The sequence below is a fragment of the Natator depressus genome, chromosome 20 (assembly GCF_965152275.1).
Source record: "Natator depressus isolate rNatDep1 chromosome 20, rNatDep2.hap1, whole genome shotgun sequence".
Classification (NCBI taxonomy): Eukaryota; Metazoa; Chordata; order Testudines; family Cheloniidae; genus Natator; species Natator depressus.
The window spans coordinates 20,336,567-20,362,482 of record NC_134253.1 but is presented as its reverse complement, the minus strand read 5'-3'; the positions used below and the strand labels follow the sequence as shown (position 1 = coordinate 20,362,482).

General features: G+C 60.7%; 1 protein-coding gene across 1 annotated transcript; it reads left to right on the top strand.

The window, feature by feature from the left end:
* Window positions 1-4,223: 4,223 nt before the first annotated feature.
* LOC141974880 (syntaxin-binding protein 2-like) lies at window positions 4,224-25,103 on the top strand. The gene is made up of 19 exons (XM_074934910.1): window positions 4,224-4,260; window positions 6,731-6,780; window positions 8,135-8,216; window positions 8,817-8,893; window positions 9,865-9,943; window positions 10,672-10,775; window positions 11,949-12,097; window positions 12,386-12,470; window positions 16,455-16,585; window positions 16,729-16,836; window positions 17,807-17,864; window positions 18,347-18,463; window positions 19,166-19,246; window positions 19,579-19,717; window positions 20,981-21,087; window positions 21,612-21,701; window positions 23,756-23,889; window positions 24,296-24,453; window positions 24,990-25,103. Exons 1-19 carry the CDS (start codon window positions 4,224-4,226, stop codon window positions 25,067-25,069), a joined length of 1,866 nt encoding a protein of 621 aa, XP_074791011.1. The 3' UTR covers window positions 25,070-25,103.
* Window positions 25,104-25,916: the final 813 nt, after the last annotated feature.

Here is a 25,916-nt window from a genome sequence, read left to right as displayed (position 1 = left end):
ACTTGCTTCTCAACTGTGAGGGCTGCTCTCATCTTGGTATTCTTGTGCCTCAGGGCAGGGGAAAGCAAGTGACAAAATTCCATGAAAGTGCCCTTACGCATGCAAAAGTTTCGCAACCACTGGGAACCGTCCCAGACCTGCAACACTATGCGGTCCCACCAGTCTGTGCTTGTTTCCCAGGCTCAGAATCGGTGTTCCACCGCATGAACCTGCCCCATTAGCACCATGATGCCCACATTGCCAGGGCCTGTGCTTTGAGAGAAGTCTGCGTCCATGTCCTCATCACTCACGTCACCGCACTGACGTTGCCTACTCGCCTGGTATCGCTATGCCAGGTTCTGGTGCTGCATATACTGCTGGATAAGGCGTGTGGTGTTTAATGTGCTCCTAATTGCCAAAGTGATCTGAGCGGGCTCCATGCTTGCCGTGGTATGGCGTCTGCACAGGTAACTCAAGAAAAAAGGGCAAAACGATTGTCTGCCCTTGGTTTCCCGGAGGGAGGGAGGGAGGGAGGGAACGGGGGCCTGATGATATGTACCCAGAACCACCCGCGACAATGTTTTAGCCCCATCAGGCAACTGTATAAAAACGCTTTCTACAAAACCGACTTCTATAAATTCGACCTAATTTCGTAGTGTAGACATACCCTTAGAGACTAACCAATTTATTTGAGCATAAGCTTTCGTGAGCTACAGCTCACTTCATCGGATGCATTCAGTGGACAATACAGTGAGGAGATTTATATACACACAGAACATGAAAAAATGGGTGTTATCATACACACTGTAAGGAGAGTGATCACTTAAGATGAGCTATTACCAGCAGGAGAGCGGGGGGGGGGGGGGGAAACTTTTGTAGTGATAATCAAGATGGGCCATTTCCAGCAGTTAACAGGAACGTCCGAGGAGCAGTGCGGGGTGGGGGAAGACACTGGCAAGAAGATTTTGAATGGCCCCTAACTTTGGGTGCCCACGCTGAGACACCTGGCGCCTAGATTTCAGAGGTGCTAAATACCCGCAACTCCCAGGGGGGCTTGTGGGCACTTAGGGTGTGTCTACACTGCAGTTACGTGCCCACGGCTGGCCCGGACCAGCTGACTCCGGCTCACGGGGCTCGAGCTGAGCAGCTGTTTATTTGTGGTGCAGACGTTCTGGCTTGGGCTGGAGCCCGAGCTCTGGGAACCTCCCACCTCGCATCGTCCTAGAGTCGAAGCTCCAGCCTGAGCCCCAAAGGCTACACCGCAGTTAAACAGCCCCTTAGCCCGAGGCCCGGGAGCTGGAGTCAGCTGGCCTGGGCCAGCCGCAGGTGTGTAATTGAAAATCAGCCCACAGCCGTCTCTGGGTGGGCACCAAAACTTGAAGCATCCAGTGCTGGCCATTTACTCCCTACTGAATCCCTAGACCTGAACTCCATGGGCGAAGCCACCTTGCCTGGCCTGAGTTTGGCTCTAGGCTGCATCTACTGGGAGCCTAGCAGGTCCTCTAGGTTTCATGTATCGTGAGGGCAGCACCTGGCTCTGGGAAGGCTCAGTAATTGGATGAGTCTGTTCAATTACACGGATCTGCTTCTAGCCAGGTTGCCGGTTGCGTTTTGCTTGGGTCTGTAAAACAAAATGAAATCAAAGTGGCTGGTGGAAGCAGCGCAATGAACATTTAAAAAGAATCAGTGGCAGAGGTAATAGCGGGCCGGGGGGCAACTGCCCCCCTCGGCAGCCATTAGGTATACGTGTGGTGCCTTTTCAAGACAATAGGTAGAACTGAAGGTGGAACCACCAAAGACCCAGCTGCCTCCTGGTTCCATCACTGCTCAAAATGTAGCTCCGCTGATGCTAAGAATCCAGAGTCTATTGAGCAGGGACATGGGACAGACAGCACCCTTGCTTGGAGAACCCATGCTTTGCAAAATGAGACATGGACTTTCATTCACCCTGCACTGAATTGCAGCCACTTCTGGAGTGGAGCGTAGTAGCTGCATAACAACACATGGATTACTCGCCCAGCACTGAAATGCAGATACCTCTGGGGTGGAGCGCAGCAGCGTATCATAGAACATCAGGGTTGGAAGGGACCTCAGGAGATCATCTAGTCCAACCCCCTGCTCAAAGCAGGGCCAATCCCCAATTTTTGCCCCAGATCCCTAAATGCCCCCCCCCTCAAGGATTGAACTCACAACCCTAGGTTTAGCAGGCCAATGCTCAAACCACTGAGCTATCCCTCCCCCCCACAACACAATACAGGGATCACTCACCTGGCATTGAAATGCAGACATCTCTGGATGGAGCATAGCTGATGTGCAACAGCACTCAACAACACTACACAGGGATCACTCACCCAGCACTGAAATGATGCCACCTCTGGGGTAGGAATGCAGCAGCTGTTGAACAGCCACAGAGCGACACTACTCACAGTTTAGAGCAGGATGTGAAGAAGACTCTCACTTCCATTCGAAAGCTCTGGGGGAGTTTACAGAAACAGACCATGCTGTTAACCTGAGCTGAACAGCAGCCAGGACACACTAGATTGGGTCTGCACTGCGGGTAACCAGACAACAGCTCCGCCACGAGGGATTCATTCTGATTGATGGAGGGAGAGATGGGGCAGGGAGCCAGTCAAGCTTGGGGAACAAATTCCTTCTCCAGGACGCTTTGCTCCAGGATCTTAGAGCCCAGACTCTACGGCCATTAATTCCCGCACCACCCAGCCGGAAGGGAAGGGCTGGGGCAGGTCTCTGCGCTCCACATGTCACAGGAGGACAAGGCAGAACGAACCATGTCACAGAATGAATCAATTGCATAGCCTGGACTAGAACCCAGGACTCCTACCTGCCAGCTCTCTGCTCTAACCATTAGACCCCACTCCGCCCGCAGTCAGGATAGACCCCAGGAGTCCTGATTCCTAGACACACACACACACACACACACACACACACACGTTTCTTTAACCCAGTGGTTCTCAACCCGGGTTATGGGTGCCCCTGGGGTACACAGAGGTCTTCCAGGGGGTACACCAACAGGCTACACAAAAAGCATTAGCGAAGTCAGGACAAACTAAAATGTCATACAGACAATGACTTGTTTCTACTGCTCTGTATACTGTTGGGTGTGTTTTGTTATAGGATTATAGTCTGTTAAAATATGTGTATATTAAATTCAATATGGGGTTTGTGAAGACAGAGCAGCAATCCAAGATGGCGTCTGAACTGCCATCTTGTGACCGCCATCTTGTTGTTTACGGTGATCATGGCCCAGTCATAACTGGATCCAACCGGTTTTTCCCACCATTGGCAGCTCCCAGGACAATTTTACCTCAGACTGTTTCCACCCCGCTGGGACTGTACCATGTTTTCCCGCCACTCCGTGCAGGAAGGGCCGGGACGGGCTGAGCAGTGGTACAGTCCGTTCCCTCCGGCCCTCCCCGCCCCCGGCAGCGCTGAAGGACGCCATTCCCGACGGGGCGAGACGGGCAGCGGCCGCTCGCTCCATTCGACCTGCTCCTGTTCCTGGTACCACACGGGGCCTGGCTGAGGGGGGCTGGGTGGAGGGGGGGCGAGGGGCCTGGCTGACGGGGGGGGGCTGGTTGGAGGTGGGCAAGAGGCCTGACCGAGGGGGGGGCGAGGGACACTGCTGGGGGGGGACGCTGGTTGGAGGGGGGACTTGCAGCTCAGTGGGGGGCCCTGACTGGAGTGGGCTGAGGCCCCACTACCCCAACCCAGTCCTCGCCTTAACCCTGCCCGAGGCCCCCGCCTCCCTCTGCGCCCCACGTGACCAGGTGGGGGTTCAGTGGGGACCTGCGTGGCCCTGTCACCGGGCGCCCGCCCACTGGTGCCCAGGCCCAGCCCCCGCAGCTCCAGAAGTGGGGGGCTGCGACGTTCGGCCGTCGTCAGCCTTGCAGACATCGACCCTCCAGCACCCCAGTTGATTTATACTGAAATCAGTCACGGGGGCTGGGCCCGTCCATCAGTGACACAAGGGGGGGCTGGGCCCGTCCACCAGTGACACTGGGGGGGCCGGGCCTGTCCACCAGTGACTGATTTCAGGGTCACTAGGGGCCGTCGCCCAGCCTCATAGACACTCCCCAGAGCATGGCAGGGAGAGGCTAGGGCGCGCCCAAGGTCAGGAGCAGAGCCGGGGCAGAACCCAGGAGTCCTGACTCCAGCCCCACCCCGCACACAGCTGAGTCCCACTTCTACCCACAGGGCTCGAGGGGACGTGGCAAGAGGCAGAGATGGCCCCGTCCGGGCTGAAGGCTGTGGTGCGCGAGAGTGAGTGCAGAGCCGGGGGGTCTGAGCCCGGTCGGGGGCAGGGTCTGGTTGGGTGTGGGTCTAGGGGGGCAGGGCCCAGTTGGGGGGCCCTGGGAGGGGCGCTCCTGGGGGTGTCACACCCTCAGGGAGGATTAGGAGTCAGTCGGAGCAGAGAGCTCCCCCCCCACCCGCCTGTCACACACCAGGAGGGGGAGGAGGGTGTCTGCCCCATCCCCAAGGGCTGCCCCCTCCCGTAGGAGCTGCACTTTGCGGGGGCGTCATCGTCCTCATCCTCGTCTCTTTCCATCGGGATGACTCCCGCCAGGGCCGGTGCAAGGATATTTTCCACCCTCGGCGAAACTTCCACCTTGCGCCCCCCCCCTCCTCCCTCCGACAACTAGTAAAGTTAGCATTATAAACAGCCTGTCAGAACAGGTAACGGCTGCACGTGAGGAGAAAAATGATGTCATAGCCACCCCCCCGTAGTGAAGCAGTACACTTCTGCCCTGCCCCAACAAAGAGCTGGGGTTGGCTACAGCTGTAATGTAGGAGAGAACAAGTTAAAGCCTTACACTTGATGAGCATGGCCTCCACTGCCTTGTGCATGCTGGACTCTGAGGTGTTAGTTGCTATGTGTTAGTCATTGTCTTCTGGCCACACCCTGACCCACTGTGAGGGCTGTGTTACTTCAGAAGCCCAACCCACTGCTGAATCTCCAGCCCAGGCTGCAGTGGACGGGGCCTGTGGCTAAATTCAGACCACAGACCTAGGGTTTAAAAGACCCTTGGAAAGTGGATTAAGTTCTGATGTTTCATGGTTTCCCCCAGAACTGGGACAGAGGAAAAGTGGCCCACAGCTCAGGATGGCCGGTGGTGCTAACAACCCTTAGCTCTTCTCTTAGCTTTTCCTCCCTAAATTGCACAATTAGGAGGTCCTGACAGGTGACTTTTGAATACTTGGGGTGGGCCATACTGCCCTGGTTCAAGAGGGGTCTCTGAACAGGAATAGCAGGGTGCTGCGGGTCAGGAGTGAAGGGCATCTGCAGAGCCGTGACGGGGGGAACCCAGGACTGGAATAGCTGCGGGTCAGGAGTGAGGGGCACTGGCGGAGCTGGGAATGGGGAGGGGAGCAAAGGGCTGGGATAGCAGGGGGCTGCGGTCAGGAGTGAGGGGCATCTGCAGAGCCGAGAGGCAGGGATCCCAGGACTGGAATAGCTGCAGGTCAGGAGTGAGGCAGAGCCGGTGGAAGACAGACCAGGGCTGGCATAGCAGGGGGCTGTGGACAGGAATGAGGGGCACTGGCGGAGCCGAGAATGGGTGGGAGCCCGGGGCTGGGATAGCAAGGGCTCCAGTCAGTAGTGAGGGGCACTGGCACAGCTGGTGGGGGCAGTCCAGGGCTGGCGTTGGGGGGGTGTAGCTGCAGTTTCAGGGTCGAAATGCCTGGGCGGAGATGCGTGGAGAAAGCAGGTCCGTGTCTGCCTTCGCCATGTCTGGATCCAGTCTGTGCTGCCAGCCCCTTACCGTGCACTCGAGCCCCACGTGCCCCAGTGAACGGGGCGTCTGCATGCCACAGGTGTAAAGGAACTGCAGGAAAGCAGCAGGGAGGCCAGTGCGTCCTGGTGCAGAATAGCCCCTGGAGCCTCATTGGGACCGAGCAGCCAAGTCCTGATGGGCTAGAGGTGGGGTAGGGAGAGGCATTACTTGAGTTATGGGGGAAACATAGTGTGTTGGGCAGTGCACTCACGCACGCCCGCTATCGGGAGGGAGCGTGAGAGTGAGAGCACAGGTCAGGGTCTCGGGGCTATTGCCCTATGGGGCCAGCCAGAATCAGGTGCTTCGTAGGGATAAAACAAACAGATGTATTATGGTAGCACCCCGGAGCCCCAGTTATGGACCAAGGCCCCATTTTGCAAGGTGTTGTACATTATTCATTAGGTGTATTACGGTAGCACCCAGGAGCATCAGTCATGGGTCAGGGTACCATTGTGCTGGGCACAACAAAAAGATGGTGCTTGGCCCGAAGAGCTGACTATCTAATTGCTTCGCTTGGCTGTGGAAGGTGCCCAGGAGACAGGCCGGCAGTTCCCTGAGCGGGGCATGCCTTGGAGGGGTTCTATGTGCAGGACTCAGGATTTGAAGTCTTTGTTGTGTTGCTGTCCCCCACATGCAGTAGAGGGTCCCTGGATCCCCTCCAGTCGAGGGGTGCTGGGCAGGATCTGTTCTCTTCTTGCACGGGGCCAGATCCTTAGTTCAGCTGCACTCGTATCCAGCCTGACAGAAAGAAAGGGGGATCAGACCCATGGCCCATCTAGCCTGTCACCCCACCACGATCGCTGACTGGGGGCTCTGCTAGGAGCACAACGCTATCTGGCCTGAAAGCAGCCTCTGAGCCACTTCCCCGAGGGGTCCTTCCACCAGCCAGTGGGTCCTGGCTCAGGGCACAGCCGTCCCGTCCGAGCCCCACCGCTAATCCCTGTCTCTTTCCCTTGCAGAGATCCTCAGCGTGGTCCTTCGTAGCGTGAAGAAGGAAAGAGAATGGAAGGTAAGCAGGCCGGGCCCCCTGGGGATATGCTGTATCCATATATCGTGCTCCTCCCCCTCCAGCCTCTTGGGATTCATTAGGAACCTGAGGTTTTCCAGGCTGGATCAGATCCCTGCTGTCTAGTTCATCATCCGTCCCCAGCTAGGCTTGGGTATGTCTGCCTTCCCACTGCGCTGGATCAGACCCAGCTTGTCCAGCTAGCCCCATATCTCCCCCCACACACACACACACCGGATCAGACCACTGGGCCCAGTCAGCCAGCCTGGGTGGGAGGAGGAGCAGGAGAGCGCCAAGCATGGGGGCAGTATGCACCATTGGGCAGGCAGGTTATTGAGCCCCCGGCATGGACTGGGCTGGGGGGTATGGAGCAGTGGGCTAGGCCGGTGCAGCAGAGCTTGCTCAGTGGCCGGATTTGGTGCAGCGGGATGCTGGACTGCACAGAGCAATGGGTTCATTCAGCACGGCAGGAAGGTGGTGGAGATATTGGGCTGATGGCCTACAGGGCTTTCCTAGGGGAACACGGAACTAAATGTAAAGCGTAATTTGTGCACAGTGCATCCATTCCCCACATTTCAAGATTTTGAGACTTTGGATATGAGCAGCTAAGGTTCTTATGAAGCACTTTTCAGTTTCTCCTCTGTACACTGCATTCATTTTATTTATTTATTTTTTGTTTTTGCAGTTATATAAAAAAGCTTGAAATTGCTTATGGGTTTTTTTTAATAAAGCTATTTGCTAGCCGTAGACTTAGAGGCAAATTGTTAAACTGATTAATGGAAGTTGTATTCAGACTTCAGCTACTGTCTGAAGCTCTAGTTTTGTTAAAGTTCTGAGATTCCATTAAATGTGTAATGTGAAAAAAAAACCATGGAGACTCCCCTCATTCCATTTCTCTGTGCCCTGATCCTGGTTCTGTCCAAGGGCTGGGGAGTGGGTATCTGGTGGATCAGAGCAGGGGACTGGGAGCTAGGACTCCTGGGTTCTGACCATGCCTCTTTCACTCACCCTGTCACCTGGGCGAAGAGGCTGATCTCCTCCTGTCTAGGAGGATGGAACCATTCTGAATGGTCAGGTGTCCCAGGTTTGTCTCCTACATCTCGTACCAGCCACTCTGCTCAGAGCTGCTCTTCCAGTAGCTCCTCACGCAGTCCTTAGCACGGTCAGCTCAGCCAAGTGCAGTCTTGGTACCGGCCCTGCTGCTCTGCTGTGGAAGGGCTGGGCCAGGAGCCATCAGCTCTGCTGTTAGCAGTCGCTCTGCTCTCTTGGCTGTGCCGTGGATGATGACGGTGGGCGGCTGGGCTCAGGGCAGTGACTAGTTCATCCGAAGTGGAGCGCTCATCTCTCGCTACCCCAGCTGCTGATCATGGACCACCCCAGCACGCGCATCCTCTCATCGTCCTGCACGATGTCCGACATCGTGGACGAAGGCATCACACGTGAGTGGCCTCTCCCTCCCGTCTGCTCCCCCTGCCAGGGCTCCCCTCCCCCTTGGATACACCTCACAGTCTTGGAGTTGACTTGCCTACATTCATGTTTGCATCTAGTTTCCCTCCTTTGCAGCCCCCTAGACGCCCTCCTTGCTGTTGGTACCTTCCCAGCCAGGTCGGGTTCCCTTAGCCCAGCGCTTTCAGCCCCTGGAGCCTCTTCACTGCTTTTCTCAGACTCCCATTAACTCCTTGCTGCTCCTCCCCCATGCTGTGGGCAGGGTCCTGGCTGGGGAGGGGGAATGCTGGCTCCCTGCTCCAGGGTGGAGGAGCCCTGGGGTTGAGGGGCACAGAGCTGAGCCAGCACTCTAGCGGGGTGCCCCCAGCACAGTACAGAGGGACGTTCCCTCGCTGCTCCGTACTATGGCAGCATCGCAGATCCACAGCCCCACATCAAAGCGGCTACTGCATTGTAGCCCGTGGAACGCCCCAGCCTGCTGCCAGCGAACATCGCTGTGCCCCTTGGCTTTCCCTCCCCCCATCCCGGTGGAGAGAGGCTGGGGCGGGTGGCTAGGACACACTGACCCGCGCCCAGTGTCTGCTCTCTCCTAGTTGTGGAAGATATTAACAAGTGCCGGGAGCCAATCCCCAGCCTGGAGGCCATCTACCTGCTCAGCCCAGTGGAGGAGGTAGGAGCTCGGGCCTGGGGCAGCTGGATGGGGAGCAGGGGAGACCCCGGGGCAGCTCCTAGTGCTGCCTGGAGGTGGCGCTGTCCGGGGCGATGCGCAGCACAACGTCAGGATGGGAATGGGGCCAGTCAGGGCTCCCCAGGAGGCTGCTTCCCCGGAGCTGGGCTTCGTGTTCTTTGCCACGTGAGGCACAGACTGTCCCCCAGACCTCTCCGCAGTGCAGTCCTGTGGGGGTTGGATGGGCAGGTGCAGCAGGCGGAGAGAGGCGACCTCAGCTGAGACTCAAAGCGAAGGAGACTCGCTGAGGCAGAGGCTCAGGGAGCAGGGGCTGTTGGGGAGGAGGCTCCTGAATCTGCAGCAGGGAGGCGAGTGGAGGGAGACCAGGGGCAGGGGGCCCTGACAGAGCAGGGTGAAGCCCAGAACCCGCAGGGGCTGCCCGCGGAGGGAGCGCTGTAGGAGAGGACTGCGAGCTGGGGCCTGGGACTTGGAACAGGACAGCCAGGTTCTCACCTGTCACAATGGCTGGTCGAGGAGTCCGAACATCTTCCGAAAACCCTGCCTGGCTAGCTGGCGTGGCGAAGCTGCAGGTGCCCAGCCTGGCACCGGGGGAGGGAGAGGGCCCTGATGGCAGCTGCCTGGGATTGCTGCTCGGCCGGCTGTTCCCTGGGCACTGCTCAGATCCCACTTAGTTCAGCAGCAAGGCCAATGCCAGGCCCCATCTGTGGCCGGGCACGGACACTTCTGTGCCAGCAAGAGATGTGGCTGGGCCCTGAGGATGTCCCGGGCACATGGGCACATGCCTTGCTCCAGGCGAGGAGGGAGCCCAGAGCCAGGGGGGTGAAAACCAGCCCACCTCCCGATGGCATCATGCTAGGCCCTGAGTCCCCAGGGGCTGGGCATGGGCTGGGCCCTTTGGGCAGCAGGGAGGGGCCTTGGCTGGTGCTGACAACCCCCCTCTTCTCCCTTTGCAGTCAGTGCAGGCTCTGATCAATGACTTCCAGGGCACCCCCACCTTCAACTACAAGGCAGCTCACGTCTTCTTCCTCAGCCGTGAGTATCGGGGGTCGGGGGATCCCCCAGCTGGGAGCCTGGCCAGCGGCACACTGGAGCCTGGGGGTGGGAGGGGTCTCTCTCTGCTGGCAGGCCAGTGCGCACCCCCCTGATTACGCTCTGCCCTCCTGCAGGGGGATGCAGCCCCAGCAGAGCAGACCGAACGACTCCACCTATCCCTTTCCCCTCTTCTCCTCCTGCCTCCAGCCAGCATTGCTCACAGACACCTGCAGGGTGTGCCCAGAAAGGTGGCCTCTGGCTACTGTTCCCAGCATGCATTGCTCCATCAGTCCCAACTGGGGTGAGGAGGTGGGACACCACCAGAATACCCAGTGTGTCAGGGTCAGATCTGCTTCTCCCCATTACAGCGGCAGGGGGAGCCCAAGTCCCCGTTCCTCTTTGTGCATCATCCTGAGTTGTACACTCCAGTCACTCAGCCCTGTGGGGGGGCTGAGGGCAGGGTGTGAGGCAGGGGCTGTGTAGGAGAGATTGTGCCCCCCCTGCTGCTGATGCTGCAGAAAGCGAGAACCCGGCATGACTCTGGTTCGGGGGGGCTGGACTCATTGTTGACTCCTGTGTGGCACTGCTGGCTTGCTCAGGTTCCCCACAGGTGTGCAGCACTACTGCCCCTGCTATGCCCATCCTGGCCCCGTCCGTGGGGGCTGGCGCTGTGCTGAGGGTCCTGAGCCCTGTGCCTGTCACTCCCACCCACTGCCTTTGCTTTGCAGCCTGTCCTGAGTCTCTGTTCAACGAGCTGAGGAAGTCACGGATCACCAAGGCCATCAAAACCCTCAAGGAGATCAACATGGCCTTCCTGCCCTACGAGAGCCAGGTGAGGGGTGGCCGGGCTTTGGAGGAGCAGGGCCGCGGGGTGGACGGTGATGTACGACACTCCACCCTTAGTGTTTCATGTGGCTCGGCGGGGGGAACCTTTCCCTTCTAGGGCCCTGGGTTTGACGCCAGCACAGGGCAGCATGGACTAGCTGGCTGCTCTCACCCTGTGAGACGTGGAATCACTGGCTTGCACCTGGTGGGGATGGTAGATGTATGGGGGAGGAGGGTCCTGCCTCCCTGGCTTTACCAGCTCTTACTGATGGTTTATACCAGGCCTTCAAGACAGCCCAATACTCCACACACCTGCCCTTTGCCCAACTGCCCCATCCCCTCCTTGTGTCATCAGTGGATTTCCCCCCTCACGCCCCTGAGGGGCAGGGCTGTGTTGTCAGCCCCATTGCATTGATGGGGAAACTGAGGCACCGAGAGACATGAGCCTGGTCTACACACAAAAGCTTTGTTGGTATGGGTTTGTTACAGGGACATGAGAGAAAAAATCCCCCCTGTAACTGATGCAGCTGTGCTGGCAGAGCCCCTGGGTAGATGCCGTCATGCTGGCAAGGCAGTCCTTTCGCCACTGTAGCTGATTTCATCTGGGGTACCGGTGCCAGCTGTGCCAAGAGAAGCTTTGGCTGGTATAAGCTGAGTGTCCATCAGGAGGCTTTGCTGGCTCACCTGTCCCGTTGTGCCAGCAAACCCTTTGTGGGCCGATACTGTTTTATTGGTGTCCAAGCATGTTTGTCCCAGTGGCTCGTTCTTTTCGGCCAGTGAAATAAGCGACAGCGGCAGACGCGCCTTGATGCCGGGTTTGCCCGTGGCTATGCTGGGGCTTTCGCCAGACTAGAAGCGTGGCCAAGCCCCCTCCCGCAACATTGACTTCTCCAGGGCAGAGACACACCCCTGAGGGCACCCGGGAGTCTGCAGCCACGTAAGGACCTGAACCTGGGGCATCTTCATCCCAGGCTGGTGCATGAATCTCTGGGCCACTATCCCTCTACCACAACAGGAGTGGCACTGGCAAAGGGATCTTTCCCTCACTAGGGGCTTGCTACGGCTCCGCCAGGCTGGCCTGGTCCAACAGCGCATCTTAGGGGTGCGGTATGGGGCACAGCTGACCTGGCTGCCAGCAGTTGGCACCAGGGTCTGATCTCTGCTCTCCCCCGTCCCCCAGGTGTACTCCCTGGACAGGCCACAGACCTTCCACAACTGGTTCAGCCCCCACCGCTTTTTCGAAAAGAACAAGCAGATGGAGATGCTGGCAGAGCAGATTGCCACATTGTGTGAAAGCCTGGAGGAGTATCCAGCCATCCGCTACAGGAAGTGAGTGTGCCCAGAGGGAGAAGGGTACCCGGCCATCCTCTATAGGAAGTGAGTGTGCCCGAGGGGAGGGGTACCCAGCCATCTGCTTCAGGAAGTGAGTGTGCCCAGGGGAAGGGGTACCCCGCTATCCCCTATAGGAAGTGACTGTGCCATGGGGAGGTACCCGGCCATCCTCTACAGGAAGTGAGTGTGCCCAGAGGGCGAGGGTACCTGGTCATCTCCTACAGGAAGTGCGTGTGCCCCAGGGGAGGAGCTGTTTCTGACCCACAGGGTTTGTCTTTGCTGCAGGGACCATGAAGATAATTTCCACTTGGCACACGCTGTGCTGGCCAAACTCAAGGAGTTCAAGGCATACGAGCCCAGCATGGGACAGGTGAGCAAGCTGTGCCGGCCACGCCCTCGCCATGGGACAGAGCCGTGGGGGAGGGGGAACACATGAGAAGTAAAAGGAAGGAGGAGTGATTTAGAACCCGCTCGGAGATCCTGGCGAGGGGAGGGGTGAGGGTCTAGACCCCCTTGGAGATCCTGAGGGGTTGGCAGAACAATAGCATTTCCTCTGTGGCTGGACTAATGGCCCCAGCCCTTCTCTAACACTGGCTGTGGGCAGATCTCAAAGCGCTCTACAAAGGCCAGTGTCCTTATCCCCTCTGAACAGATGGGGAAACTGAGGCACCGAGTGAGGAAGTGTGCGCCCAGCACAATCTCTCTGTTTATAAACAGGGCAGTTCGGTCACCGCTTCGCACATAGAGCCTCTTCCACACCTGGACACTCCTGTCTGTGTGTGCTCCTACACCCATCACCATGGTATCGGAACCTCACTAATGAATTCAGCCTTCCAGGGGAGGCAGGGTGGGCTGTGTTACAGATGGGAAACTGAGGCATGCAGGGAGTCTGTCAGAGCAGGAATAGAACCCAGCTCTCCCCAGCCTTAGCCACAAGTCAGCCCTGGCCTGTGGGCTTCCTCCAGCTTCTGCCATCCCCGTCCCACCCCCAGCAGAGGGGAGCTGCAAACCCACCCTGCCCTGGATTCTTACACGGGAAACCCAGTGGCTCCTGTCCCCCTAGGAGAAGCAAAGTGATGTAAAATCCAAGGCCTGCCCAGATCTCTCCCTCCTGTTGCCTCTGCTCTTGCTTCCAGCCTTTGCTGCTGGCAGACTGTGCACCTGTGACCAATTGGGAATGTCTAATATCTTTTATGAAGCCGATGCGTGCCTCAGTTTCCCCTACATATTTCATGGCTTCTCTGGTGGGGGGTGGGGAGGAAGGACTCTCAGGGAAGGTAAGAGTCATGGGCGGGGGTGTCACCTCCCTGTCTTGGTGAAATGAAGGGAATCCAACCCAGATCAGCCTGGGGGCCAGAAAGACCGTGCCGGCTCCAATGGCTCCTGGCTGGATGCTCCCAGCAGGGAATTGGAGCAGGGCCCCCAGCTCGAGAACACAGGGTTGGGAAGGTTTGAGCTGGGGGATAAGTGGGGGAAGCTGGGAGCTCTCACCTGAGAACTGACCAAGATCAGGCCGAGGCCTGGTCTACATGAGGCCATTGGGTCGGTGCAACTGCATCGCTCGGGGGTATGGGAAAGGTGGCGTCACTGAAGCGGAGTAGCTGAAGTGGTTTACATGTAGACAGGCCCTGAGCGAGAGACCCGGAGCTGAAAACAGGTTTCTCTGCAGCTCGGCCGGGCTCTGGGCTGACCAGAACGGCCTCTTGCTTTAACCTTCAGTGGGCTGGGCTGCCCGGGCTGGGGTCCAGGTGCCTAAGAAACCCGACTGTTCTGACAACGCTGGGTGAGTGGCCCTGTCACCCGGGCTGAGGGGCGTCGGGCCCTGCGGAGTGGAAGGGTCTCTACCAGGATCTGTCTCAGCTGGACTCGCTGGGCTGGGCTCACGGGGTGAAGCCTAGCGGTTCAGTCTCAGGTGGTGGGGAGGCCATGTGGCCTGTCCCGGAGGGAGAGAGAAACCTGTTGGGGTCTGGCACAGCAAAGGGCTTCCTCCCAGAGACTTCCACAGCTGGGGCCCTGGCACCGACCCTGTGGCTCCATGACCGCACCATTCCTCTCTACTTTCCCATCCACCGAGGCAGTGTTGCCTAGTGGATAGAGCCCTGGACTGGGACGGGAGACCCGGGTTCCATTCCCAGCTGGGTGACCTTGGGCAAGTCACCTCCCCTATTTGTGCCTCAGTTTCCCCATCTGTAAAATGGGGATAATGATACCAGTCTCGGGCAGGGGGGCCCCCCTCTGGGATAGCTGGCTGCCATGGCACAATCGCTCTGTAACTCACAGCTGGCAGCACAGGCCTGCCTCCAGAGGGGAGCCTGGCACACACCTGGCTGCCAAAACCATCTACACAGGGAAGGGCTTGACAGCATGCTTGTTAACCACTGGAGCTACTTGCTGCAGCAGAGCTGGCTCCAGCCTGCAGCCCCAGTCTGATCTGGGCTATTCTCAGGAGCTGACGGCTGCTCTCAGGAGGGCAAAATCCTGCTCTGTGCACACCCTGCTGCTGTTACTCCCGTGAGTCCCCCCAGGGATATTCCTGAGGCTCTTGCCAAGCCTCCCTGTCACGGGTGTAAGCACTATCCCCATGTTACACGGGGGAAACAGGCATGGAGCAGTGTGCCAGGAGTAGGTGGCAGAGGCAGGAATAGGAGCCAGGAGTCCTGCCTGCCCAGCCCCCTTCAATAGAATCCAGACAGCACGCCCACTGCAGGGCAGGGAGTGCTGACTAAAGCCCCTGCTCTCAATGCAATGCTGGCTCCATGCAGCACAATCCCGGCTGGCCAGTCCAATGTGCCCCTGCCTTGCCAGCTGGCGCAGAAAGAACCCCAGGGTCTCTTGTAGCATGGCCTCTAGCAGTCAGATCTCCAAAGCCACCCAGCCCGCGGTCCCAGTGCACTGTGGCCTTGTCTGCACTAGTCCCTCTTGCCTTGATGTTTCCCAGCTGCCAGCCCTGAGGGGTAGCTGGGACAGGCAGTGCTGTGGCACCCACCAGTGCACTAACCACCCCTCTGCTCTGGGCAGGGTGGGGTGACCCGGTGGTTACGCCAGCCCCCATCTGCACTCGGGGATCCCTCCAGCAGAGCCGAACTGGCAAAGGTGTGAGCAGAGTCCCGTGGGAGGTGGGGGTGGGGGCTGGGCATAGCAACCCATCCAGGCTGGGTAGGGCTGGAGAGGAATGAAGGCGCCAGCTCTGGGTTCATGTCCCTGCTCTGCCACAGACTCCCTGTGTGACCTTGGGTGAGTCACCCAGCCCCTCTGGGCCTCCATCCCCCTCTGCAAAGGGGTGACAGCCCTGCCCAGCCCCACGTGCATGGGGGGGCAGGATGCAGCAATGATAGTGCTACAGTGGTGGGGGCCAGATACTCCTCCAAGAGAGGCGCTCCCCCGTCAGCCTCAACCCATTTACCCAGAGGCTGTGGAGACCTGCCAGGCGGGTACGTGGTGGCTGATCCGACGTTCTGCTCCCGAGCATGGCTGAAAATCGGGCCACGCACTGAGGTCGGACAGTTGGGGAAGCGTCAGGGGCTGTATGTCCCCCCCGCCCCCAACTGTCTGTGCTACCCAGCGAAGAGCAGACGCAGCCCCTTGCCGAGGTGCTCCTGGGTGGGCTTGGGTTCCACTGGGGCTGCGGGAGCCGGTTTCAGAGCTGTCTGCCATGAGAGCGCAGGGCTGGTCTCCTATTGCCACCTGCTGTGCAAAGAGGGCAGTGCATGCTGATCAGGCAGGGAGCGAGGGCTGGGCCAGCCTCCCCATGATGTGAGTCTGAGATGCTGACCATTTGAGTGGTCTCTGTCCAACTGGATGCTGGGGGGCCACCCAGGCTGGGAGTGGGGAGCTAGAGCCTCATATGGGGTCCCAGCTCAGATGCAAGGTGGGGCATAGGGATAACGTCCCATCGTCCCCCTCTGGGACCCTGTATCAAAGAGTCTCTGGGCCTGGTGTTGGTTCATGATAGACTCGCCAGGCCCTTCTGGTGTAGTTCCCCCCCTCCCTACGCAGCATATGGGGCAGGGAGCAGTCGGGGGGCTGCCTTGTAAGGGGCATGCTCCCGTTGGTGGAGAGGCACGAGCAGAGAACGTGCTTGGGGGAGGGGGGCATTGCTATTTGCACGAGGGGCAGGTAGCCCGTCCCTGCAGGGTGGGGAGCTCTCCCTGCCAGTCAGGGCAGGACCCCAGGGCACGTCCCAGCTAGCTTGGGGCGTGTCTCTTGGCTTCCCCCTGGGGTTGGGGCTGGGCCACAGAGAGGGCGGGTGGTGAAGTTTCAGGCCACCAGGGCCCATTGGATTGTGCCATGTAAGCCAGGCCAGGAACCCTCCGCCAGAGCAGGGGGTGACGGGTTTCTCTCTCCTTTGCCCCAGGGCCCCGACAAAGCCCGTTCTCAGCTGCTGATCGTGGACCGGAGCTTCGACCTGGTGTCCCCACTGCTGCACGAGCTCACCTACCAGGCCATGGCCTACGACCTGCTCAGCATCGAGAACGACACCTACAAGTAGGGCCTGGCTGCCAGCAGGGGGCGCCCCGCATCCCTCCTCAGGCGGGCTGGGGGGGATGTGACCCAGGCACCTGCACTGCTCCGCAGCCCCCACACTGGGGGGAGGGGTGCCACAGTCTGACCTTGTCTCCCCCCTGCAGGTACGAGACGACGGGCATCAGCGACTCGCAGGAGAAAGAGGCGCTGCTAGACGAAGACGACGAACTCTGGGTGCAGTTACGCCACATGCACATTGCTGACGTCTCCAAGTGAGCGCGCTCAGCCCTGCCCCCTGACACACCCCTCCATGCCCCACCGATCCACCGGACATGCCCCTCAGTGCCCCACCCAGGGCCGGGACCCATCCACCCCCGGACACACCACTCCGTGCCCCACCAAATGCCAGGACACCCCCAGACACACCCCTCCGTGCCCTGCCTAGTGCCGGGACTCGCTACCCCCCACTTTGGCACAGCCCTCCCCTCCCCGCCCACTGCCAGGACCTCCCCCCTCGGACACACCTCTCCCACCCAGTGCCAGGACAGCCCACCCCGTTGACACACCCCTCCCCCTCTTTTCCAGTGCCAGGACTTCCCCCATCCTCCCCTTCAGATACACCCCTCCCCACTCTGGGGCCCCCTCAGACACACCCCTCCCCTTTCCTTCCCATCGAGTGCTGAAACCCCACTCCCCCTTGGATACACTCCTCTCCCACCCAGTGCAGGGACACCCCCCCGCAACACACCCCTCTCCTGCTCAGTGCCAGGACTCCCTCTCCCCCTCCCACCCAGTGCTGGGGCTTGTCCCTCAGACATGCTCCCCTCTGAGTGCTGAGACCCCCTGGACCCAGCCCCTCTCCTCAAATGACCTCTGAGCCCTCCCTTCCAGAGCCACTGTCCACATCTCCTCTTGGGGATTCCCCTGGACACTGTCTTTCCCCAAGCCCAGGGTCTCCCCATGCACCTCACAGATCCCTTGAGTGAGTCCCTCACCGACCTCCTGCTGGGCCTGCCACTGGCCCCAGACCCCCCCAGCAGAGTGCCAGGAGCCCCCTGAGGTGCACTGAACTCTGCCTTGGGGTAACTTAGGAAGAGGAGGTCCACCCGCCCATCTGAGGCTCTCGAGGCAGAGAACCCTGGTGCCCGTGGGGTGGGGCTCCATCCCCTGTAGCATAGGACATGGCACCCCCTACCTCCAAGACAGTGCCTGACTCCGTCCTGACCCCTCTCCCTGCCGCAGGAAGGTGACGGAGCTGCTGCGCACCTTCTGTGAGAGCAAGAGGCTGACCACGGACAAGGTGCGGCGGGAGTTGGGGGGAGCGATTGGGAGTCCGGGATGGGGGGACCCTTCCCACTGCCACTGATGGGGAGGAGAAGCTATCCTGCTGCCCCAGGAGGGGTTGGCGGAGGCGGGGGCTGTCCCATTGCTCTCAGGGTTTGCCTGTAAAGGGCTAAGAGGTGTATATGGAGTCCCCTGCCCCCAGCCAGAGCTCTGGAGCTCCCCACAGTGGGGGAGGGCAGAGGCCCATGGGGTGGGGTCAGACAGCAGGATCGGGACTGCACAGGGAAAGCTGCAGGGAGCCAACGCTGGCATCTCCCCGGCACGCTGCCACTGTACACCTTGAGGGGCGCTCGGGTTGTGGGGCTCCTGTGTCATTCCAGCTGGCCTGGGAAGGGCAGGTCTAACCTAAGCCGCAGCCACGCGTGGCCTGAGTGACCCGCCCTGGCACAAGTGGCTGGGCTGCTGCGGCTGTCCCCAGGAGAGGCCTCTGCCCTGCAGGGGGCTCCGTGCGCTGGGAGGGGCTGGGATCTCACCACCGCTTCCCTCCAGGCCAACATCGAGGACCTGTCCCAGATCCTGAAGAAGATGCCCCAGTACCACAAAGAGCTGAACAAGGTAACAGGGCTGGGGCTGTTAGTGGGCGGGGGGCAGGGCATTCATTGGGGCTGATGGGAGGGGCAGGGTGCTCTGTAGGGCTAGTGACGGACAGTAGGGACTCTCCTGGGGGGCAGGGCACTCTGGGGTACTCCGCTTTACTGCCTGATGAGAGCTGCTGACCTGTCTGGTCGGGCAGAACCATTTTCCCCCCAGGTGCTGTGTGGCACCATGGGCAGCAGCCTGCCTGTCAGTGCCCAGAGCTGCCACGTTTGCCCCACCAATGGCAGCCCTTGGGTAACGCCCGTGCCCTGCTGCTGCAGCTCTCGGGAGAGGGCCTTGGTGGGCTTCCAAACCAGCCCATTGGAGCCACTTCTGGTGCCACTGGGCCATGTGCCAACAGAAAGCTCCTGGCCACTGGCACAGGTACCCCGACACCTGCTGGTCTCCAAGCCCCCAACCTTGTGGTGACTAACAGAAAAGCCATGGGCTGTTTTGGAAGCTGCTCCCTCGTCCTGATCCTCCCCTCCCGCTGCCCCGCTCCATCCCACAGGTGGCTGCACATCAGTGCTGGGCAAAACTATCCCTATATACTCAGCTTCTACAGCCGATTGGGGCTGCCACTCTGGCTGAGGGGCCCTCCTTGTGGGTTGGGGGGTTCAGGTGCTCTGGACCAGCCGGTGATGCAGTAAACTCCCCCCGTGCCCCGGTCTCTCCCCGCAGTACTCCACGCACCTGAACCTGGCCGAGCACTGCATGCGGCACTTCAAAGGGACGGTGGAGAAGCTGTGCAGCGTGGAGCAGGTGGGTCTGTGGGCAGAGCCTGGCTTGGGGGCAGAGTCTGGCTCATGGTCTCAGCCTGGAGAGAGGGGTCTCAGACCCGCAGGTTCGCTGGAGCCAGGGCCAGCCCCCCCATGCAGCACCGGGGATGCAGAAGGGGGACATGGGGCTCGGGTTACTCCCTGGGGCCCCGTTGCTCACCCCAGAGGGAGCTGACCCCAGGGAGGAGGGGGCCCTGGCACGGAGTAGGCGAGCTCTGGGTCATGGGGCCCTCACATCTCCCATCCTGCTGCGGAGGCGGGAGGAAGCAGAGTGGCCTGACCTGGGCCTTGTGTGTGCGCCCCCTCCCCCCACAGGACCTGGCCATGGGAACGGACGTGGACGGGGAGAAGATCAAGGACCCCATGAAGATCATTGTGCCCGTCCTGCTGGACCCCAGCGTGCAGGCCTACGACAAGATCCGCATCATCTTGATCTACATCTTCCTGAAGAATGGTAACGCCACAGGCCTGCAGGGGGAGCACTGGGGGGCCTGCTGCTGCAGGGGGCATTCCTGGAGGCAGGGCCCAGGCCTGTGGGGCTGGGGGGGAATAGCACTGCTCAGACTGGCACGGCCCCCAGCCATGTAGGGCGCCTCCCGGCCAGCCACTTCCCAGGGCCTGTGTCCAGCCTGGCTCTACGGCCCTGTCTCCCCTCTGCCCACCTCTCAGTGCATGCAAGCCTGCCAGTGCGCTATGCCCACGTTCCGCACTGCCCCCTGGGGTCAGACCTGGTGGCCTTTGCACCCTGCTGCTGCCTTCCGAGCAGTGTCCGCTCTCCACACTCCCCCCAGCCCGTTCTCTGCGGGGAGGAGGGACATCCCTCTCTTCCTGCAGGCTGCTCAGATACCATGTTTTGTCTCTGAGCCTCCTGCGACCAGTCCCCTGCCCACCCCTTGTGTCATCCCTGTACCAGCTCCCTGCTTCTTGCTGCATCCAGCCCCTTCCCCAAACTCACCAGGGCCTAGGGAACCTCCCTGACCCTGACACTTGGCACAGTCCCTCTTCCCCCTTCGGTTCCTGCCCCATGCTGGCTTGGTGGGGCAGCACCCTGCTCCGGGCTCTTCCTGTAACCCTGCTCAGGCACTGCCCCTGGGCCCATTGCCCAGGCCAGGGTGCCCTCATGGGGCTCCTCTGGCTGCCTGGCTGCCCAGTTTCCTGGCCAGGGGGCACTGTGGAGTTGCCAGGCCTCCCCGTCTGCACTAAGCAGCAGTAAATGGTTTGGGAGGGCGGGGCGGGGGGGGCCGTTGCCCTCCTTCCAGCTCAAGGCCTCACAGCCTTAAAGAGCCAGGCCTTGGCTCTGACATTGCACCTGACTGGCCGCAGAAGGGGGAGCACAGATCAGGGGGACGGGGGCTCCCATTGTACTGCCAGGGGGAGCTAGAGAGACCCCTGCCCCCAGCGCCCGAGAAAACCTGTTGAGGGAGGAGCAGCAAGAACCTAAATTCGATCATTAACTGTGTGGGGTCCAGTGGGTTAGAGCGGATGATGCTGGGAGCCAGGACTCCTGGGTTCTGTCCTCAGCTCTGGGAGGGCAGTGGGGTCTAGTGGGGGCTGGGAGCCAGGACTCCTGGGTCTACCCCCAGCTCTGAGAGGGGTGGGAAGAGCAGGATCTTAGGATTTGATCAGGGAACTAGGACTCCTGGGGCCACGGACTCATGTGCCTGGGCTGTGGGTGCATCCCAGGGCTGCTAGCGCTGACCTGTCTGTCCCCGTGCAGGTGTGGACAAGGAGAACCTCACCAAGCTGATCCAGCATGCCAACATCCAGCAGCAGAGAGACATCATCCACAACATGCAGTTCCTGGGCATCTCTCTCACGCCTGGGGTAAGGGACTGGGGCCGGGGGCCAGCAGCTGTACCCATGCCAGGGGGCAGATCTGTGCTGCACAGGGGAGCCCAGGCCATCCTGGAGGTGCCCCCCTATGGCAGTGACCTACTCCCAGCACAGAGGTTGCCTCTGTCCCTGTACAGTGGGGTGACGCCCTCCCCATATGAGGGTGACCCCCGAGTTACTCCCCATCTGGGGTGACTTCTTCTGCCCCGGCAGAGGATACTGGGAGTCAGGACCTCAGATCGCCAGGGAGCTGGAGCTGGTGACCACTGCTTGGGGTGGCCATGCGGTGAATGGGGGGAAGCAGCTCTGTTCTCCCATCAATCTCTCTCCCTCCTCTCTCTCTCTCTCTCTCTCTCTCTCTCTCTCGCTCAGTGATCCATTCTGTTCTTTTCTCTGCCTCTCCCCTGCCAGCCTGGCTGGCGCGACTCAGGTAGGCCGCGCTCTCCCTGTCTGCCCCTGTTCCCACCCCGCACCTCCTCCCTGCTGCCTCTCACCCCTCTCCCTTCCTCCCCCAGAGCGGGCAGCTGCGACCGGAGAGGAAGGTGCGGCTGGAGTCCAGCTACCAGCTCTCCCGCTGGACCCCCATGCTCAAGGACATCATGGAGGTACCGGGCCATCTACTTCCTGGCCTTGGGGGCTTCCCCCAAGCCCCCACCCCCTCCACACTGCCCCTTCTCCTCGAGACACCACCCCCTCCAAGCTGCCCCTTCTCCTCGAGACCCCATCTCCTCCACGCTGCCCCTTCCCCCAGCCCCCAACCCCTCCACACTGCCCCTTCCCTGCAGGACCCCTTCCCCACCCTCCTTAGCTGCTGCCGGTGAGGATGCGGATACAGGTAAAAGGCGGCTTGTGGATCGCGGGCTGATGCACATCCACACTTTTGTATCTGCGCAGGGCTCTAGCCATGTGAGGGGCTCATCAGAGAGTCCTCTCCTGCTGCCGTCCTTAGGGGTCTTAAATCCTAGACACGAGTGCAGGGGAGTTGTCTTACCCGGTGCTGAGACGTTGCCACCTCTGGGGTGGGCCATGGGCGGTTTATACAGCGGTCCCTCACCGTGGCTGAATTCTTCCTAAGGAGTGGCAGGCAGCTATTAACAGCCGCCCAGCAGGGCTGCCCGAGAGTCTAGGGCAGGAGGTGATCAGTGTGTGAGGCTGGAAGTGCAGGGGATCCAGGCAGCACACTGTCGTGACTGGCACTGGAATCTGAATGGCTGGCAGGGTCCTTGGTCTAACCTCCAGTGAGGAGCAGCTGTTTGACGCTCATCTAAAGGATGAACTCCTGCAGCACAGTACTGGTCACGCCCCCTGCAGACCCCCCCCGCCCGCTCCCTGCAGTACAGCGCCCCCTAGCGCCGCACTGGGGCAGGACTGACTGCCAGGGGAGAGTGTTCCCTGCAGAGCCCCCTGCCCGCTCCCTGCAGTACAGCGCCCCCTAGCGCCGCACTGGGGCAGCACTGACTGCCAGGGGAGGGCGCCCCCTGCTGAGCCCTACGCCCGCTCCCTGCAATACAGCGCCCCCTAGCGCCGCACTGGGGCAGCACTGACTGCCAGGGGAGAGTGCCCCCTGCTGAGCCCTCCGCCTGCTCCCTGCAGTACAGCGCCCCCAAGCGCTGCACAGGGGTCAACACTGACTGCCAGGGGAGGGCGCCCCCTGCTGAGCCCTACGCCAGCACCCTGCAGTACAGCGCCCCCTAGCGCCACACTAGGGTTATAGAGCACCCTCTGCTGACTCACTAGTAACCCCCAGCACCCAGTAAGCTTTTCCTTAGAGGTCTCCTATCCAAGCACTGCCTGGGCCCAAACCCGCTTAGCTTGTGAGAGGTGACATGGTCACTCCATCCCCTGACCCTTGCTGGGGGCTGAGCCCCTCATCGCCCTGTCCTGTGGGGCACTCCTCAAGGGGGTGGGGGGGCACACTTAGTTGCCTTCAACCTACTGGCTTGGGGCTTCTCCAGGCCAAGAATTAACCCCCCAACCGGAGCTCCTGTCCCTAGCAGATCACAGGCGGGAGGCTCCCAGGCCCCTGTTCCAGCATTGTGATGGTTCCTCCTGCGGGATTTTGGGGCAGGCAGTTGCGGTAGCCTCAATCCCATGCCTAATCCAATCGGGGTGCCCCCTCTCTGCGCCAGCCACAGCTTGGCAGGCCTTAAGCTTCCCTGTACAAGTCAATGCAAGAGACTAATGTAAAAGCCCCTATTATGTGGCATTAGGATGTATCATATCCTGGGCCCCTTGCGTGCCTGGGACACACCTCATGGAGCAAGAGGCAGGGCCTGGATCTGCCCGCAGCAGGAAAGGGGCACTGAGGCAGCCCCCTGCCTTCCCTCCCCCGCCCCCCAAATGAGGGGCCCTGGATCTGGCTGCAGGAGGTCTCCGCCCTCCTCATAACGGTGGATGGGTGGGGAGTTCACAGCAGGGCACTGAGCAGCTGAGGGGGATGTGGGGAGATGGGGGGGCATCACTGGAGGAGTCAGCGTGTTCTTTGCTGGCTCCCCATGCCCCACCCTGGAAAGGGAGCCCCAGGCTGCTCCCCCCAGGGACTGTCAATCATTCAGTGAGGAGCTGTCCCAGCCCCTCCACCCCAATGGAGCCTGGCTTGGCCACCAGATCCGAGGTTCCTGCTGATCTGTCCTCTCTCCACCCCCCCACCCCCTGCCAGGACATCATTGAGGACAAACTGGACAAGAATCTGTGGCCCTTTGTGTCGGACCCGGTCCCCACCACCAGCTCCCAGGCTACCGTCCCCTTCGTGTTGGACCCGGTCCCTACCACCAGCTCCCAGGCTGCTGTCAGGTAAGGCTGAGCCTGGCTGGGCTGTGGGTGGCAGAGCCCTGACACACACACCCCAGGATGTAGGAGCCTCTGTGCCTGGGAGTGTGTGGCCAGGACCCTGCCCTCTACGGGGGAGGGGATGTCCAAGAGCCTGGAGCCCTGGACCCCTCTTACCATGTACCCCGCGCCCCAGCAGTCTCTCAACACACCAGGGCCCAGGATGGAGGAAAGGGACTGGCCGAGCTTTAGACAGCACCCCCAGCCCAGCGCAGGTGCCACCCTCCCCTATTCCCTCTTGCCTGCTTTGGGACTCCTGTCCCACTCCCTTGGGCAGGGCCTGCCCCCCAGCCTCCTCCAGGCCCTGCCCTTTCATCTGGCATTCCCTCAGCGAGCCCCTGGTATCCACACTGCCCCTCTCTCCCCCCAGCGCCCGCTTTAGGCATTGGCACAAGAACAAGCCAGCGGCCGAGTACCGGACGGGCCCGCGCCTCATCATTTACGTGCTGGGTGGGCTGTCCATGTCTGAGATGCGCTGCGCCTACGAAGTGACCCCGGCCACCAAGGGCAAGTGGGAGGTGGTGATCGGTGAGTGGGGCGAGTCCTGGGGGGAAGGGCGGCTGGAATGCCCGGTCAGGGAGAGTTGGGACCCCCTGGGAGGGGGAGACCCTAGAACTGCCTGCCCAGCACCCACAGGGCTCCCATGCTACCCTCTGTCCTCCCGCACCCGGGGGCCTGGGAACAGATGTGCTTGCCCCACATGGCCTGTATCTAGCCACCTGATCTCCTGGCCTCTGGCTCCCCAGGCCTCTCCTTGCCCAGGGACCATGTGTGGGGGCCCAGTCAGACACCCCCAGTAACTCCCATAGGGATATGGCTCACCCCCTGCACACACCCCTCGAAGACCCAAGGGTGAGGAACACTGTCAGCGCGTGGATTCTTGCCTGGCTGTGCAGGGTACAGCGGCACGAGGGGTGCGGTGCCAGGCCATGGAGGGTAGGAGACAGTCCCTCCCCCCCCTGCACTAGAGCAGGGTCCAGCTGCAAGGATGGGGGTGATGGTGATGCCAGCCACATACCTGCCTCACTGTGCCCACCGCTGCCAACCACCTCTCTCTCCCCCAGGTTCCAGTCACATCCTGACCCCCAAGCGCTTCCTGGATGACATCCAAACCCTCAACCAGCTGGACCCCGAGGAGGCCTAGAAGCAGCCCCCTCCCCCCAGAGACTCTGCCCCCCACAGCTTGCTGCCCCCAGCTCCACCTGCTCTTCTCAACAAGGCCCCTTCCCCCCTACTCCTGGCTGCGGTGTCAGTTCTTGGGCGGGGGGAGGACTCCTAGGCTGCTTGGCTGTTCGGGCAGGGGGCAGGCCAGGCTTCCTCCCTCTGGCACAGCCTCTAGGGCTGTTACCCTTTGTGCCCCGTGGCCACCCTGCCCCCGATGGGGTAGGGGGAGAGTCAGGCTCCATTATCTACCAGCTTCAGCCATTCCTACCTCCCCTGCCTGGGACCCAAAGCACAGCCCCTCTCCCTCCCCCTCCTGCCACCCCTCTGTCAGCGATGGGGGGCGCACAGAGGCTGCTACCAGCATCTGGCTTTGGGGGGGGATGTGACCCAGCCACTGAGCCCCAGGCTGTGTCTGTCCAGTCTGCAAAGGGTTAAAGAGAACCCCCCCCCCCCTTCTGCCCCCATATCATCCCCATTCACCGCCTTGGGGTGCTGGCCCAGTCCTGGCTCCGTGCACCCCTCCCATCACAGCCTGGCACCCTGGCCTCTTGGCCCTGTCCCCCGAAGGGGGGAGGGGTCCTAGCAGGAGTTGCAGTCAGAGTGCCCAAGTAAGTGGGGATGGAGCCAGGACTGCGTAGGAGGCGCGTCCAGGGTTGGTCAGCAGCAGGTAGGGTGACCAGATGTCCCGATTTTATAGGGACAGTCCTGATATCTGGAGCTTTTTCTTATATAGGCTCTTATTACCCCCCACCCCTTGTCCCAATTTTTCACGCTTGCTGTCTGGTCACCCTAGCAGCAGGGCAGAGCGGGCTCGCCACCCCGATGGG

Coding starts and splice junctions, on each gene's coding strand:
- LOC141974880 (XM_074934910.1), top strand. CDS start 4,224: ATGGCCCCGTCCGGGCTGAAGGCTGTGGTGCGCGAGA. Junction 10,776..11,948: donor TCCTGCCCTACGAGAGCCAG/GTGAGGGGTGGC, acceptor CCCGTCCCCCAG/GTGTACTCCCTGGACAGGCC. Junction 12,471..16,454: donor ACGAGCCCAGCATGGGACAG/GTGAGCAAGCTG, acceptor CCTTTGCCCCAG/GGCCCCGACAAAGCCCGTTC.